Source organism: Dermacentor albipictus, unplaced genomic scaffold (genome assembly GCF_038994185.2).
Source record: "Dermacentor albipictus isolate Rhodes 1998 colony unplaced genomic scaffold, USDA_Dalb.pri_finalv2 scaffold_18, whole genome shotgun sequence".
Classification (NCBI taxonomy): Eukaryota; Metazoa; Arthropoda; class Arachnida; order Ixodida; family Ixodidae; genus Dermacentor; species Dermacentor albipictus.
In genome coordinates, this window is record NW_027225572.1 from 4374534 (window position 1) to 4390347 (window position 15814).

The 15814-nt window shown below is 46.8% G+C and overlaps 1 protein-coding gene across 1 annotated transcript in view; it reads left to right on the forward strand.

Annotated features, from left to right (window-relative positions):
• Positions 1-15814, forward strand: part of NC2beta (negative cofactor 2beta) — a 46725-nt gene that overhangs the window by 21004 nt on the left and 9907 nt on the right. The window contains exons 3-4 of the mRNA XM_065440589.1: positions 2702-2917; positions 8747-8910. Coding sequence (XP_065296661.1) covers positions 2702-2917; positions 8747-8910 — 380 coding nt within the window. The remainder of the gene's footprint in view (positions 1-2701; positions 2918-8746; positions 8911-15814) is intronic.

The following is a 15814-nucleotide window of genomic DNA, read 5'->3' on the forward strand; positions in this document are numbered from 1 at the left end:
TATTTACGCCGCCATCTGTACGTTTAAAAAGTGCGCCTTTTCTGTGATGTGCTGCCACTATGTGGGAATACAGGGAATTTTTTTCGCGCGCCTCCCTCTCTTTGTTTTTGTTGCATGATTTGTTTTAGCGCTAGTTTGCCCCCACGCATTTATATACTACCGCTGGCGCATTGTTGCATGGGCGGGCGGCGGTTCGGCTTTTGTTCCGCGGGCAGTGTTGGTTTCTTGCGCTTGCAAAACTGATGGCTAACTCGTTACTAATTGCTCAAAGAGCGACCGCTTCTTTCCCGCTCGTTTATTGCTGGATGCCGCCGTGCATGCGTTTCCGTTGCTTTTTTTTTTTTTTTGAAACTCGCGAAAACTAATTGCCTCTGGTTGGTGATCAGATTAAGATTAGCGGAAGTTTGTCACACGTTGTGCTGTTTTGGCAGGCACAGAACCACAGATTTCTGGAGTGCGCGCACCTATGCACTTCGATTACGCTATGGATGTACATATTAGTGTAAGAGCAGGAACATTTGAGTCTTGCAAAATATTCTCGTGTGTGCATTTTTAAAGCCTTGAACTATGTGTATAAAGATGCATCAAATTTATAATGATTATAAGTTTATTTCCTGTTTTATTGTTCATATTCATGAATGAAGAGTACATATATACCAATGCAAAATATTTTTTACTCACTTTACGGTAACCCTAGAAAAATTGCGGTAATTTTTTTCGAAATAAGTCCCTAAGAAGAATTGGAATCTGCAATAAAAAAAAAAATTGACCCTGGGTGGTCGCATATGGCGAAAGAGATTGACCCTCAAAGGGTTAAATGGTTATTTTGCTTCGTTGTCACTCTTTCACAATGAGCAGCAGTGTTTAGATACAGCAATGTAAATTGTTATCAGTCCTTCTTGGTTGCCGTTGTTGCTGAATGTTGTCTGTATGCGCATGCGCCTGATGTTTACTTCAACATCTGTTTTCCAGAATAACTAATTGAAGTTGGCACTCGTCCCGTCCTTCATGTCTGTGTATTTTGTGTTGTGCCATTCTTAAACTGTGTAGCAACTAGCCCAGAAGAGTTTTAATCAACAATGTAAACTGAGCAAACTAAACAAGAAGCACCTATCCCAGAGTAGGTGGGTGCACTGTAACAGGCATGGACTGTAGTATATTAGTATGAATACCCAAATCAAAGTGAGCACCTCCGGCTGTCGTGCTATGTACAATGGCACACGTATCATACAGGGTTTGATTTGATCACTGCAGATCATGCTTGCCATTGTAAGTCGTCTTGCTGTGCTTTCTCTATGCAAGTTTGCCTAAAAGAGATGTTCCTTTGGTCACTCTCTCTGAGTGTTCCTATGACTACCATGTAAGGATACACGAGAGGCGTTCAGGAACCGTCGACTGGAAATTGCAGGCAGTGCATGTGTCAAAGTTTTGTGGTCTGCACAAATGTTGTCCTTTGCTGAGCCAACTGCTCACTGTTTCATGCCACATTGACAAGAGTTGACCAGCCCAGCTGTTTGCGCTTCTTCTTCTGGAGTGGCATGCTGTGCTACCTGTTGGCTTTCGGGTGTGCATGGAGCAGGTGGCCACTAGTATTAATGCAGGGACTCTATTGCAAGCTCCCTCCTGCCACAGTGCTTCCATTTGCGACGAAAGACCGTAGAGGTTGCGTAGCCTGATTCTGCTTCACTTGATGTGCACAACTGGAGTGGCAACAGCTGTTGAATAGCTATTGCCTCTGGACACCAAGGCTGATGAACGTTTTCACTGCAGTCGCGAATTGAGCAGCTTACTTGCCATCACAGGGGTGGTGTGGAGGTTAACAATGGTTATGCTGAGCTTGTGATGCCAGCAGCACTGTCGGATGTGGGAAAAAGCTTCGGAGATGCAGTTATATCTTTTTTTTTTTTGCGTAAAAGATTGGCAAGAAAGAGAACATAATACAATTTGGCAAAATTGTCTGTGTTGTCATGAAGCGAAGGTCTTGCATGACCATTTTTTTTTCTTGTCCTTCACTACTCCACTCATTTCACAAGATTGGTGAAGTGACGGCACAAACTTGATTGGCCATTATGTCACAGACAACTGGGAAAATAATTTATAGAGAATAATTATTGCAGTTCTCTATTGCAGTCAAATCTTTGATTGGGTGATCATCTCCTAAGTACCCAACCAGATTTGCCTTTGATATAACTTTTTTGTAGCCTTCAATACACACACTTTGCAAGGCGTACAGCTTATTTTAATGTGTTATCATTGTGTAAGTGCCTCCCATCACGCATTAAGCATTCATTAGCAGTTGTCAAAAAGGAGTTGCTATAATTTCTTATCAATACCTAATACTTTCAATTCTTGTATTTGTTGCTTTGTGTTGTGAGAATTGTTCTTCTCTTTTTTTTTCTTATTTTGCTGTGTTTTCTAACATCCTGTTGTTGCACTCCACATTTATTGTTTATATAACTTCCTGACACCCCTACATACAGCGTTGTGCTCTTGGACCTCCATCTGCAAATTTATCAATGTACTTTTTATGTTTGTGAAATAAAAAACACCGGTCAATAAAAAAAATGGTAAGAACTTTTCTAGAGTTTTTGCAGCTTGGCAACCTCTTTATTAGGAATGGTAATAATTTGAAGTGTTTGTTAATTGGCTGCGGTAACCAGTTTCGTTGCCGCCAGTCTAATGGGGCATACAATCGCTGCAGAGGCGGCAAGTGCCGAGGATGAGGACCTGACAATCCCGCGTGCTGCCATGAACAAGATGATCAAGGAGCTGCTCCCTAATGTGCGCATTGCGAATGAGGCACGTGAGCTTATCTTGGCCTGCTGCACCGAGTTCATCCATCACCTTTCCACCGAGGCCAACGACATCTGCAACCGGCAACAGAAGAAGACCATTTCTGCAGACCACGTGCTGGGTGGTGAGCTTGTCTTCATCGTTCAAAAGACTCTCGAAGTGGGTCAGATCTTTTTAATTGCATATTTAAATTCTCCAGGGTGACAAGAAAAGAGGGCATCATTATACATTCTGAGTTCATAAAATGTACGCAAAAATGCTCGCAAAAAGTATGTGGTTAGTTATTGAAGCAATGATATCTAGAAGATCATTCCAAAGTGTAATGGCTTGTGGCAAAGCCAAAGAATTGAAAGCTTTAGTTTTACCTAATATGTGTTTGATGCTGATATGATTATGTAGGTGCCTGGATGTGCATAATGGTTTGTCAAGTGGCAGTGGAGATGGCGTTACGCTATGAATATATCTGTGGATTAACCCTTTGTCAGGCTCGAGAAATCTACTCATGGTTTCCACTGTATGTTTTGCCAGATGAACTGTACCACATAGAAGAACCGCCAAGTAAATTACTATTGTACAAGAATATCTGAAAAATCAGCGGGGCAGTCCCTCTGATAACTTGAGGTCATGGGCGAAGGTGGGACACACTTCGTCCCTCTGCACACCTTAGGCTCCATCTTTTCGGGCTCCGAGGTGATTACGGCTTCATGTGAAATGATTCCAAGCACACAGTGCAAAGAGCCACTTGGCAGTCTCTACACACAAGCCTTGTGTGTGTTTCCTGCAAACTTGTCAAGTGCCATTGGCACCTTTTGCACGTAGTGGGGGCGCGTGGGTAGAGCCCTTGCCCATTGAACTGTACGTCTCTTAGCACTCCTGTCATAATTGAGCAGTTCTTGCTTTCGCTCGTGGGATCTACTAGACTGTACCGACCCGTGAGAATTGACAAGCTATCTGCCCAGGCTGACCTGAAAGAATGCCTATGTTATGCTGTTGCTACGCAGTATGTTGCTACGCAGTATTCACCTTTTTGCAGATGATTGTGTAATCTTACGAAGATAACTTGTGATAATGACGTCGCCGTTCTCCAATCTTGCCTTAACAGTCTATTCATGGTGCAAGACGTGGCTGATGGAATTGAACATAATTAAATGTAAATTTACCGTATATACTCGTGTAAGGGCCGCCCTCGTGTAAGGGCCGCACCCCAACTTTGAAAGCGGATATTTCGAAAAAAAAAAAACAAAAGTTCAAAATGTCCCGCCAGAAAAGTGTAGTTAGTTCATTTACAGCCAGATGGCGCTGCACGCTTTTCCGCTTTTATTCTACTTCCGCCGACGCGCCGACCACGCTGTTGACAGCGCGCCGCCATATTTGCCTTGTGCGGCCTCTTTGTTGGCATCGTTCCTAGCATCGTGTCGATACGTTGGCAGCGCGACTTCAGATCGGTGTCGTCGGTGTCACTTTGTTGGTTGTAGTGAACCCTGCAGAAGCCAGCGCACGTGACGGACGATGGGCCGGCATCTGAGATCATTCACTGCAGCATTTAAGCTGCAAGTGATTGACTATGCCGAGGAGCACGGGAAGCGGGAAGCTGGACGAAAGTACGACGTCGATGAGAAGCGCGTGCGTTACTGGATGAATCAGAAAGATGCCCTCGCCGCTACTAACAGGAGCCGAAAGGCGTTTCGCGGGAAAAAGTGCAAGTACCCGCAACTCGAAAGCGAGCTCGTCAACTACGTCGTCGACACACGAAGGGACGGCTACGCCGTATCGACTGACATGATACGCGTCAAAGCCCTCAGCATCGCTCGCCACATGGAAATACCCCCGGCACAATTCAAGGCAAGTCGGGGCTGGGCTACGCGGTTTATGAACCGTAACCAGCTTTCTATTCGGCGCCGAACGACGATTTGCCAAAAACTGCCGCGCGAGTACGAAGACCACGTCATTAAGTTTCATCGCTTCGTGAATGCTCTCAGGAGGGAGCATGAATACGACCTGTCCCAAATTGGGAATGCGGACCAGACACCTGTGTGGTTCGATGCACCGGAAAGCACCACAGTGGATTTAAAAGGTGCGAAAAGTGTGTCTGTGCGCACGACTGGTGCAGAACGCCAAAGGTGCACTGTGATGTTGTGCATCACGGCAGACGGCAGGAGGCTTCCGCCGTACGTCGTATTTAAAAGGAAGACTCTCCCAAAAGAGAAGTTCCCTCAGGGAATCGTCGTACGTGCGCAAGAGAAGGGCTGGATGTCCGAGGAACTGGTCGTTGACTGGATTAAGACCGTCTGGGCAAACAGACCTGGAGGGCTGTTACAACGGAAAGCCCTCCTTGTTTTGGACAGCTTTAGGGGCCACTTGACCGACCGCGTCAAGAACCGAGTTGCCGCAACTCGTACGGACTTGGCCGTCATTCCCGGTGGCCTGACGAGTGTGCTGCAGCCGCTCGACGTATGCGTCAACAGACCATTCAAAGTGGAATTTCGCCGATGTTACTCTGAATGGATGGCTGGAGGCGTCCACGAGAAGACCCCTACAGGACGGCTGAAGCGGGCGTCGCTCCAACAGGTGTGTGAATGGATTTTGAATGCGTGGCGTGCCATGTCAGTAGAAGTAGTTGCTAAAAGCTTCAAGGTAACGGGAATTTCGAACTCCATGAACGGCACCGAAGATGACCGTCTCTGGGAAGACGCGGACGCCGAGGCGAGCTCCTCCGAGAACGAGGACAGCGAAATGGAATCCGAATAAAAACATTTCTGGCATGTCATTTGTGACTCTTGCACTCTGCTACTGTTGCATAAACAGTACAGACCTTTGGCCTGTACTGCCTGTACTAAATCGGCCTGATTCGTGTAAGGGCCGCACCTAGCAAAATTTTCGAAGAAAAAGTGCGGCCCTTACACGAGTATATACGGTATGTGCATAACCAGATCAAAAACAAAGCTGCCTTTCTACAGACTAAATAACATACCACTGGAACCTGCATTATCGTACAAGTGTCTTGGTGTACACACAACGTCTAACTTTACCTGGAATGATCATATGGCATACATTACTGATAACACAAATTGCATGCTCGGCTACGTTCATTTTACCTGGAATGATCATATAACGTACATTACAAATAACGCAAATCGCATGCTCGGCTAGTTCATTGAAATTTTTTAAGATCAGCTCCTTCCTTAAAGCTTCCCCTATATAAGTCGCTAATTAGAACTTGGATACGCTGCATCAATATGGGATCCCTTTCAGGAAAATCTGTAGCATGCACTCGAAATGGTTCAAAACAATTCCATTCGTTTTATTTTCTCGGAATACAGCCACACCGCCAGTATAACAGCTATGAAATCTAATCTTAAGCTACCTTCTCTCATATCCCGACGTAAAATACATCGTTTAGTTCTTTTCATAAGCTTTACTACCATCCACACTTGCGCAACGAACTAATTTTTGTTCCCCGATGTGTTTCTAACAGAATAGATCGTATTCATAAAGTTGAAATTCCATCATGTAGAACTCGCGCATTCCTTCATTCATACCGCAAACATTGAAAGAGTGAAATTGCCTTCCCACGCAGACGGCTGAAATTAAAGATTGTGAATTGTTCTGTGTGCTTTGACAATGATGTTATAACTTTTTTGCATATATTGTACTTACTGTAACTGCTGTAGATGTTTTTTTTTCTTATTTTCTTATATACTGCGTTACACTGTGTTCTTATTGTATACAGTCGCCGACTGATTTTCCGGACTCCCAAAATTCGGACATGCTCGATTATTCGGTTTGCTTCGCGGCACCGCCATTCTCCCCATAGACCATAATGTATAACAACTGCCGAAAGTTCGGACACCTTGCAACCCCTCGTCTGGTTTTTCGGACACTCCTTGAGCCAACTCAATCGAGAGCACTATGCACCGACTCTGACCGGTGCATTGTTCGATTTGCCGAACGCCATTTTTGTTTTGAACGGAGCCTCCTTGCTGCCCCACGAAGTGGTGCTACTGCAAATGCCCGCTCATCATCGTTTCTGCCTGGTTCGATAGAGTGGTTACAGCAGTTGCGGTCTCCCTTAGTAAGCCATGTCATGACAATCCAGCAGCTGATTTTTCTTTCTTCGTGCATGAAACTGCGAGTAGGCCACCTTTTTCGTTTTTGCGACTGGTGACGGTGTGGTGATGTTTGCTTTGTGTGCTGTGTCGAGGTAGCGGTGATGCAACGCGGCATACGGAAGCATCGCGTCAATTGTCTAACGGCGCCAACAGTGCCCGCGCAGACTGCGCTGGGGAATGCCGGCAAGTGGGTGCTGGGAGGCCTAGGATTTGTTGCTTTTCGATGTGCTCCCTACTGATGCCGAAAATGTTCTGCCGAGACCTGCACAATGGTTGCATTGCGATTCCGAACACCGTCTCATTTGGCAGTTTCACAGGTGCTGATACTGCTGTACTGACATGCGCAGAACTCGACGACGGTGAGATCATTTGTCAGGTTTCTGCTGCTCCGCCAGATGATGACTCAGAGTCGGAAGATGACGCACCATGTGCTACGCTGCTGTCGCATGCGGAGCGTGTACAAGCAGTGACTGCTTTCAGCCGCCTATAGTGACAGTACAACCCTCTCCGAGATTCAGGCTTATCTGATTGCGCCTAAACAGAACAGCATGCAACGGCGCATTCACGATTTCTTCAAGCGTACTGCCGAGCCCGAATAAGTGCGTGGAAATAAAGGATTTCTCTCTTTTTTTTTTTTTCTTAATCTGCTTTTTCAGACCCCTGTTTATTCGGACATTTCCGCAGTCCACGTGAGGTCTAAATAAACGGTTGGCGACTGTACATTCTAAAGCTTTAAGCTGTTGTATTAAGCTATTATTGTATATATAGGAACGACCTCTTCTATCTGTGACCACTCCCCTCTGTAATGTCTTTGACTCTGAGGGTAAGTGCGGTTGTGTTGCCAGACCTCGTTGGTGCCCGGCCCCCTCCTGGTACAGCTAGTGACAAACCCCCAATCTTTGGTCGACGTCGTGGGATGCTGCTTCACATTCTGCTGGAGTGTTGGAAAGCAGAAGCACTTTCCTTCAGCATACTGGCAGTGCATATGTCTCCAGCGAGATTTCTCGGTGCAGAACTGTTTTTTGACACAAAAGCGGTTTAGCTTTCTTAAGGGATGTTGTCCTACATGTTACAAGCCCATGAAATTCACAGCACCTCTCTCATCAGAGGGTGCTGCTGTGATGTATCATTTTGTATAGCACGTGCCTTCAGGTTCTTGCGTTCAAGGACTCTGTTAAGGCCGTAGTGCTTTTTTTGCAAACTTTCGTCACTGACAAATTTTAGTATATTTTGTCAGCCTTTTTCAGTGTATCTCTCAATGTTCTTAGTAAACCTCATTAGTCATTGCCATAACTTTATTACAGATACATTTTATGCACTTTACTGCAATTGTTGTTAGGCCTTGTACAGCTATGTCACGTCATTGCCAACTCATTCACACTGGTCCAGTACTTATTTTCGCTTTACTTGACGCTCGCGCCACAAAAGGTTGAATTCGTCATCATCATTGGTCCTGTCACACTTGACAAACCTTTCACTGGCAGAGGTGGCCGAGGCGGTGTCGTTCTGCGGTGTGAGGGCGCTCCGTGTGCAATCCCCACTTTTGGGCCGACGTCAGTGAGCGTATAAGGCACAAGCTCTTGCAGAGCCAAATTCCACGTCGGCAAGGGCGGGGTGGCCCTTTTGTGCCAAAAACAACAAAGTGAGGCGCTCGCTCGCACAAGAGGCTCCGCGGTGCATGCGACTTGCAGCATTGTGCAAATCTCTTCATCGAATACATGAAAAATCAAATGTATGCAAATTGAATGATTCAATTGTTCATTATTTGATTTGATGATATTCGTTTGCAAGTATGTGTTCTTTCTTCACTAGTTTCTTCACCAGCTCGCCGCATACTGTTTCAGCCCTGGACAGCCTGGGCTTTGGTGCATACCGGCAAGACGCTGAGGCAGTGCTCAAGGACTGCAAAGCAGTGGCAGCCAAGCGGCGCCGCCAGAGCACGCGCCTCGAGAACCTGGGCATCCCTGAGGAAGAGCTGCTCCGGCAGCAGCAGGAACTCTTTGCACAGGTCAGTGCAATGTTGACCCTCACCTTGAATGTCCTCGCCCTGATAAATCAGCAGTAACTGTTTGTGCCTGGCGCTGACATTATTGGGGTTCGATTTGTTACCCAGCAAAACTTGCATTTTGCATGATTTAACAGAGAAAATGTCAACTGATGTATGCAGCACATACAGTCGCCGACCGTTTATTCGGACCTCACGGGGACTGCGAAAATGTCCGAATAAACAGGTGTCCGAAAAAGCAGATTCAGGAAAAAAAAAAGAAGTCCTTTATTTCCACGCGCTTATTCGGGCTCGGCAGTAGGCTTGGAAGAAATCGTGAATGCGCCGTTGCACGCTGTTCCGTTTACGCGCAATCAGATAAGCCTGAATCTCGGAGAGGGTCGTACGGTCACTATTAGCGGCTGAAAGCACAGTCATTGCTTGTACACGCTCCGCATGCGACGGCAGCGTAGCACATGGTGCGTCATCTCCGGCAGTGTAGCAGAAACCTGACGAATGATCTTGCCGTCGTCGAGTTCTGCGCATGTCAATACAGCAGTGTCAGCACCTATGAAACTGTCAAATGAGACGGTGTCCGGAATCGCAATGCAACCACTGCGCAGGTCTCGGCAGAACATTTTCCGCGTCAGTAGGGAGCACATCGGAAGGCGACAAGTCAATTTAGGCCTCCCGGCAACCGCTTGCCGGCATTCCCCAGCGCAGCCTGCGCGGGCACAGTCGGCGCCATTAGACCTTTGACGCGATGTTTACGTATGCCGCGTTGGCTCACCGAAACCTCGACACAGCACACAAAGCAAACACCACCGTGCCGACACAAGTCGCACAAACGAAAAACGCGGCCTGCTCGCAGCGTCAGCGAAGAAACAATCAGCTGCTGGATTGTCTTGACATGGCTTACTAAGCTGAAACCGGAACTGCTGCAGAGCCACTCTATCTAACCAGGCAGAAACGATGATGATGAGCGGGGATTTCCAGTAGCGCCACTTCGTGGGGCAGCAAGGAAGCTCCGTTCAAAACAAAAATGGCGTTCAGCAAGTCGAACCATGCACCGGTCAGAGTCGGTGCATGGTGCTCTCGACCGAGTTGGCTCAAGGGGTGTCCGAAAAATCAGACGAGAGGTTGCAAGGTGTCCGAACTTTCGGCAGTTGTTATACATTATGGTCTATGGGGAGAACGGCGGTGCCGCGAGGCTGACCGAATAATCGGGCATGTCCGAATTTTCGGAGTCCGGAAAATCGGTCGGCGACTGTATTTGTCTCAATTGCAGGTTCTTAGCACTTTCAGAATTTACTGAAAGTGATGAGGTCTAAGCATAGGGGGACCCAGATGAGCACCAACTGTGAAATTTCATTACTGTAACTCCATAATACTTATTATTATTAATCTTTTTTCATTCCAGCAGTGCATATCAACTGAGATTTCTTCAGGTGCGGTGTGCCTATATCGAGAAGTGGCCATTCAATGACCGATTGAGAGGCTTTGTGTTAAGCCGGTAGCAACCATTGTACTGTCAAAAGTACAGCACCATTTTCAGTTGTAAATACGGTCTAACCTCATAACGAAGTTATAACCAAGCCAAAATTATTTTGTCAGGGTTTCTACCAACCGGCAACACCGGGAATTCTCAGGGAATTTGAATAGTCTGGAAATACTCAGGGAAAACTCAGGGAATGTGTGCTTCCATCAGGGAAAGTTAGCTGTAACTTTATTGAAAGGGAACGAAAGTAGTGTTAATGCTGGCTCCAGTAACAGTGGAATCGCAACGAATCGTCATTGACGCCGTGTCATCAGCACGAGGTATTGCCAGGGTAGTAAACGACCGATTTTTTTCGGACATGCCCGATAATTCGCACGGCTTTGCGGCACCACCACATACTCCATATAGTCGCTGTATATTGCCCTGACTGTAGGTCTCAAATGGCATTAATCAGAGCCACTATGGCCGCCATTTTGATTATCTCATCGCCTCGAACCAGCACTCTCTCACGCAGATCTGCTGGCAGCAGTAGCCACCACCACGGCAGCGTTAGGCCTAGCTGCTTCTACGTTCACTATTAAGCTTTTTGCCGTGCGGTGCCATGTTTTTCATTGAAAGAATTCGCTGCTGTCAGCAATGGCACTGACTCCGCCTTTGTAATCCTCGGGATTGGCTTCGAAGCTCGCAGAGCACAGTGCGTTGCGTAATGCCAGTCTCCGAAAGTGAGCTTAGCCTCAGTACAGCAGTGTCACGTGGTGAAGCATAACAAGCGTGGGAAGGGGCAATTGTCACGGGACACGGTATGTATTCCTTAATTATACACGCGTGCACCCCTGTCACAGTACGAGTGCCGATATGCCTAATACGTGTACCGACAGGCCTTCAGAGCGTTTTCGAATGTGCCTGTGGCGGTTTGAGCCCTTAAGGGCAGTAAATGACATGCATTTATTTTTTCCAAGTGGCTGATTTTTCGGATGTTTCCGCGGCCCCTAGGGTGTTTGAAAAATCGGGCATAGACTATGCAACTGAGCAAGAAGATGCTCCAAATGGTCTGTGGGGCAAGCAAGTGGCGGAAGGAGGACAAGAACAGAAAGCACGGACGCATTGAGGAATGCACAGGAAAGGAAGCGTGCTGCCGCCGTTTTGAAGAAGGTTGAGCTCAAAAAACAGTGTTAGCTGATGCCGAGATGCAGGTGTCCCTCATTCCAAACCAAAATAAACGCTTTAAAGCAGTGAAATACAACCCGAGGCGTCGTGCGCGGCCTGAGAGTATGGCAGGACAGTTGAGGTTGACTTACGAGCTTTTGAGAGAGAATCTCAATTGTGAAAAAGTTCGGGCCTCATACCACTGAGCTTGCTATAAGTTGATATAGATAGCTCATATTCGAAAATATTTGTCTCTATGCATCTACTTTTTATTTGTATTTGAGAACGTCCAACTCGATGTGCAATTTTCTCGAAGGCATTTTATTTGCTGTGCATTTTACTAACCCTTCCCTTCTATACTCTTTTTGAATGGCATAAACAGTACTCCTTAGCATTCAAATTGGATTAAGTCGTCTTAATATATATATTTTTTTCGTCTGCTTACTAAAGAGTGACAGCATCGGGTGATATGGTTTCAGCCCGTCTTGACATAAATCATAGTTCTGCATCACTCAGGGAATTTTGCAAGGGCACTCAGGGGAAACCTGAAAAACTCGGGGAATTTGGAAATGTCAATTTGGTAGACACCCTGTTAAAGACATGCATTCATTTTTGTGGACTGCCAGATTTTTCGTATGTTTTTGCGGCCCCCAGGGAGTCCGAAAAATCAGAAGTTGACTGTACAACTGACCAAGAGGATGCTTCAAATGATCCATGGGGTGAACGCGTGGCAGAAGGAGGATGAGAACAGAACGGATCGACGCACTGAGGAATTGCGGGAAAGGAAGCGTGCCGCCGCCTCTTTGAAGGAGCTTGAGCTCAAAAAACAGTGTTGGCTGACGCCGAGATGCAGGTGTCCCTCATCTAAACCAAAATAAACTCTTTGAAGCAGTGAAACCCAACTCTGAGATGTTGTGTACAGGATGAGAGTATGTAAGGACAGTTGAGGTTGACTTCCCAGCCGCTGAGAGAGAATCTTGGTTGTGACAAAGTTCAGGCCTCATACCGATGAGCTTGCGATCAGTTGATAGAAATAGCTCATATTCAGAAATATTTACTTATCTATGCATCTCCTTTTCATTCGTATTTGAAGATGTTCGACTCAATTTGGAATGGGTTTTACCATTTTCTTAGCTGTGCATTTTACTAACACCTTCCTTCTGTTTTCTTTTTAAATAAAATAGATATTACTCCTTACTATTCAAACTGGATTAAGTCATTCTTTTGTTTCAACCTGCTTACTAGAGAGTGACAGCATCAGGCAACATGGTGTGAGCCTGTCTTGACATAAAACAAAGTTCGGGCTCATCAGGGAATTTTGCTAAGGTGCTCGGGGAAAACCTGGAAAACTCAGGGAAGTTAGAAATGTCAGCTTGGTAGACACCCTGTTTGTTATATACGTTACTTTGTTATGTCCATGATTGCCATTTACTGCAATGTATGCCCAATTCGTGGCACAACTGTAAACATGAAAATAAGCAGAAGGCCTTGTGGGCGGCGGAACCACTACATGACCAGGCATGCATTGAACTTTGAATAAAACAAAAAGATCTTCAGCATGTCTCTTTCGCAACACTCGACTTAGCAGCTGACGCAACAGCCTTTAGATAGCTGCCTTCTGCTCCATTCTGATGAAATTTTGTGTCCGCTTTCCACTAAGCTTGTCACAGTTGAGCAGCTCATGGCAAGCAATGCAACGCTTCGCTGGGTGATCGAGGAGGCAAGCGAACTTCGCCACGCTGGCTTGTCTCGGTCGGCTCATGTCTTCCGAGATTGCACAGATGTCATTGCGATCTTGGAGACCACACGCAGCTGTAAGCTCGCGTGGCGCAGTGCAGGGTGAAGTGAATGCACGGGCTGGGCATGACCCCCAAGATTGCACCAGGGAGATCTGAGGCCAGGCCCAGTTGTAGATGGCTGTGTGACGCATCATAGAGAAAGAGAGAAGTGAATGCACTAAACTTTTGCACCACTGTGCTAGCTGCGCAGCATGGTGCAACTCGTACTGGTTTGTACGTGACCCTCGAGACTGCACCAGGAAGATCTCGGAGTCCACGCCCAGCTGCGCCTGCCTGCGCGGCGCATCGTGCAGAAGTAAATGCACTGATGTTACGCGCTGCTGCGCGTAGGTGTGCAATGTGGCGCGGCTCACACAGCCAGACACATGCAAGGGTGAGAGGTCAGTGGAGATGTGCAATAGTGAACTGCTGCCTGTGTGCAGGTGTGCAGCTACATGTGGTGGTGAGGAATACCAGTGCTGCATAAGACGTATTCAACGTGGTGAGGTGGGCGTTTTCAACTGCTGCAGCGAGCGCATGCCAAACTTGGCGGAAAGCGATATACTCTGCGCACGACTGGGTATTTTTTTGGCTTAGGAGAAGAATCTAGTTCGTTATATCCATTGGCAGGACAATTTCACTTTGTTATAACAAGGTTTAGATACATGGATACAAGGAAAATTTAATTTACCGTATTTACTCGATTCCAACGCGCCCTTGATTCGAACGCACACCCTTTTCATTACATAAAAAAAAAGGAAAAGATGCCACCCTCGATTGTAACATGCAACGCGTTTCCCATGACCTAAAAAAAAAATAGAAAAGGCCTTTACAGTACCGCACACCTCATCATTTCATACAGAAATACAACTTTCTCTCATTTGGAAAAACAAAGATTTACTCCCAATGCACTGAAGTTGCAATTACCGTATTTACACGAATGTAAGTCGACCCCCCCCATATCGAGTGACAGGAAAAAAAACAGAAGAGCATACCCGAGGGCGCATTCGATAACGAAAATTTATTAGTAACTGACATCGTCACTGGACTACTCATCTTCACTAGTGCTGCCATCGTCATCGTTGCTACAATCCCACAGCGCATCATCGTCCTGTGAAATTTCGCATTTGGCGAACGACCGCACTACGACATCTTGTGGAACAGCAGACCTCGCCGAATGCACCCAACCACACGCAGCCATCAGGGAGGCTTTTTGGCAGGTCTGGTTGGCGTAATTTCGCAGTCTTCTGCCGCCACTCACTCGTTGTACTCACGGTGGAGCAGGTCCTTAAAAGGCAAAGATCCGGGCTTGTTTCATGACTATGTCGCACTTCACTGGCAGGGACTGATCGCGCATTTCAGCGACATACGCCACAAGCTTAGCCTACAGCTCCGGAAAGCGTCCAGACTTTGGCACATTGGAAATTCCTCACTTGCTGTCACAGGTGAAAATTTCGTTTCGCTGCAGTCGCCACTCTTGCACCACGCGTTCAGAAACATCGAACTTGCGGCCCACTGCGCAGTGATTTGTTTCTTCGGCGTAAAGGATGGCAGCGCTCTTGAACGCTGCTGTGAACGAGTGCCGCGTGATTAGTGGGGCTGGAGCATGCGTGACGACTGAGGAAGCATAGAAGTGGCACGTGCCCGGCAGTCAAGTGGAATGCGTCAAACCAATGCATTTCATCAAACTATAGAGAAAGCTAAGTGCAACAGGCAAAGAGAAAACCGCGAGGGGTGTCTGCTCCACTATGAACAACCGATGCTCCCCACAAGTGCCGCCGTTCTGAGGCTGCCGCCGCGAATGGAACAACGGCGCTTCCATCTACTATCGACACCCCCTCATGAGTGTTGCGTGCACTGTAAAACTATCAAAAATGTTGAAAAACCCTTCCGAAAAGCGAGCAAACACGCGGGATAGCGAAAAGCTATGGGTAGGGCCATAGAGCAAACATAAAATTGTAACTATGTTGTAGCTCCCGTTGGTCTCGCTTTTTTTGGCGGTGCCATGTTTTGGTTTCGATTTTAAGTCGGCCCCCCACTTCAGATTTTCAAATTTTAAAAAAGTGGTCGACTTACGATCGTGTAAATACGGTAATAAAAAAAAAGTAACAGTTTCGCCCGAAAGGCGAAGCATCGATTGCAGTAGCAAATTAGTAGGCAGCTATACGAAAAGTAAGGATAGTAGTTTTATCGGCCGTGTAAACTTTCAAACACTTGCTTCCCAACTAAATTAACAAGCATCGTTTCGCACGCACAGAAGCAAACACAAACACGTCTCGTTCAATGACTGCGGAAACGTTTTGTGAGAATGCTGGAGTGAGGAGGTGCGGTAGCAGAAGCATGCGAATTGACCTTTGTGCGGCCTCTCGCTTCAGTGTGAACTAAGCGACGAGAACACAGCGCGGTGCACTTAGTTGCGTAGACTGTCTCCATATCGCAGATCGCTTTCAAGATAGGGGCAGCACAGCCGTGCCTACGCAGCAGCCGCCAGAGTAGAACGCTTCCC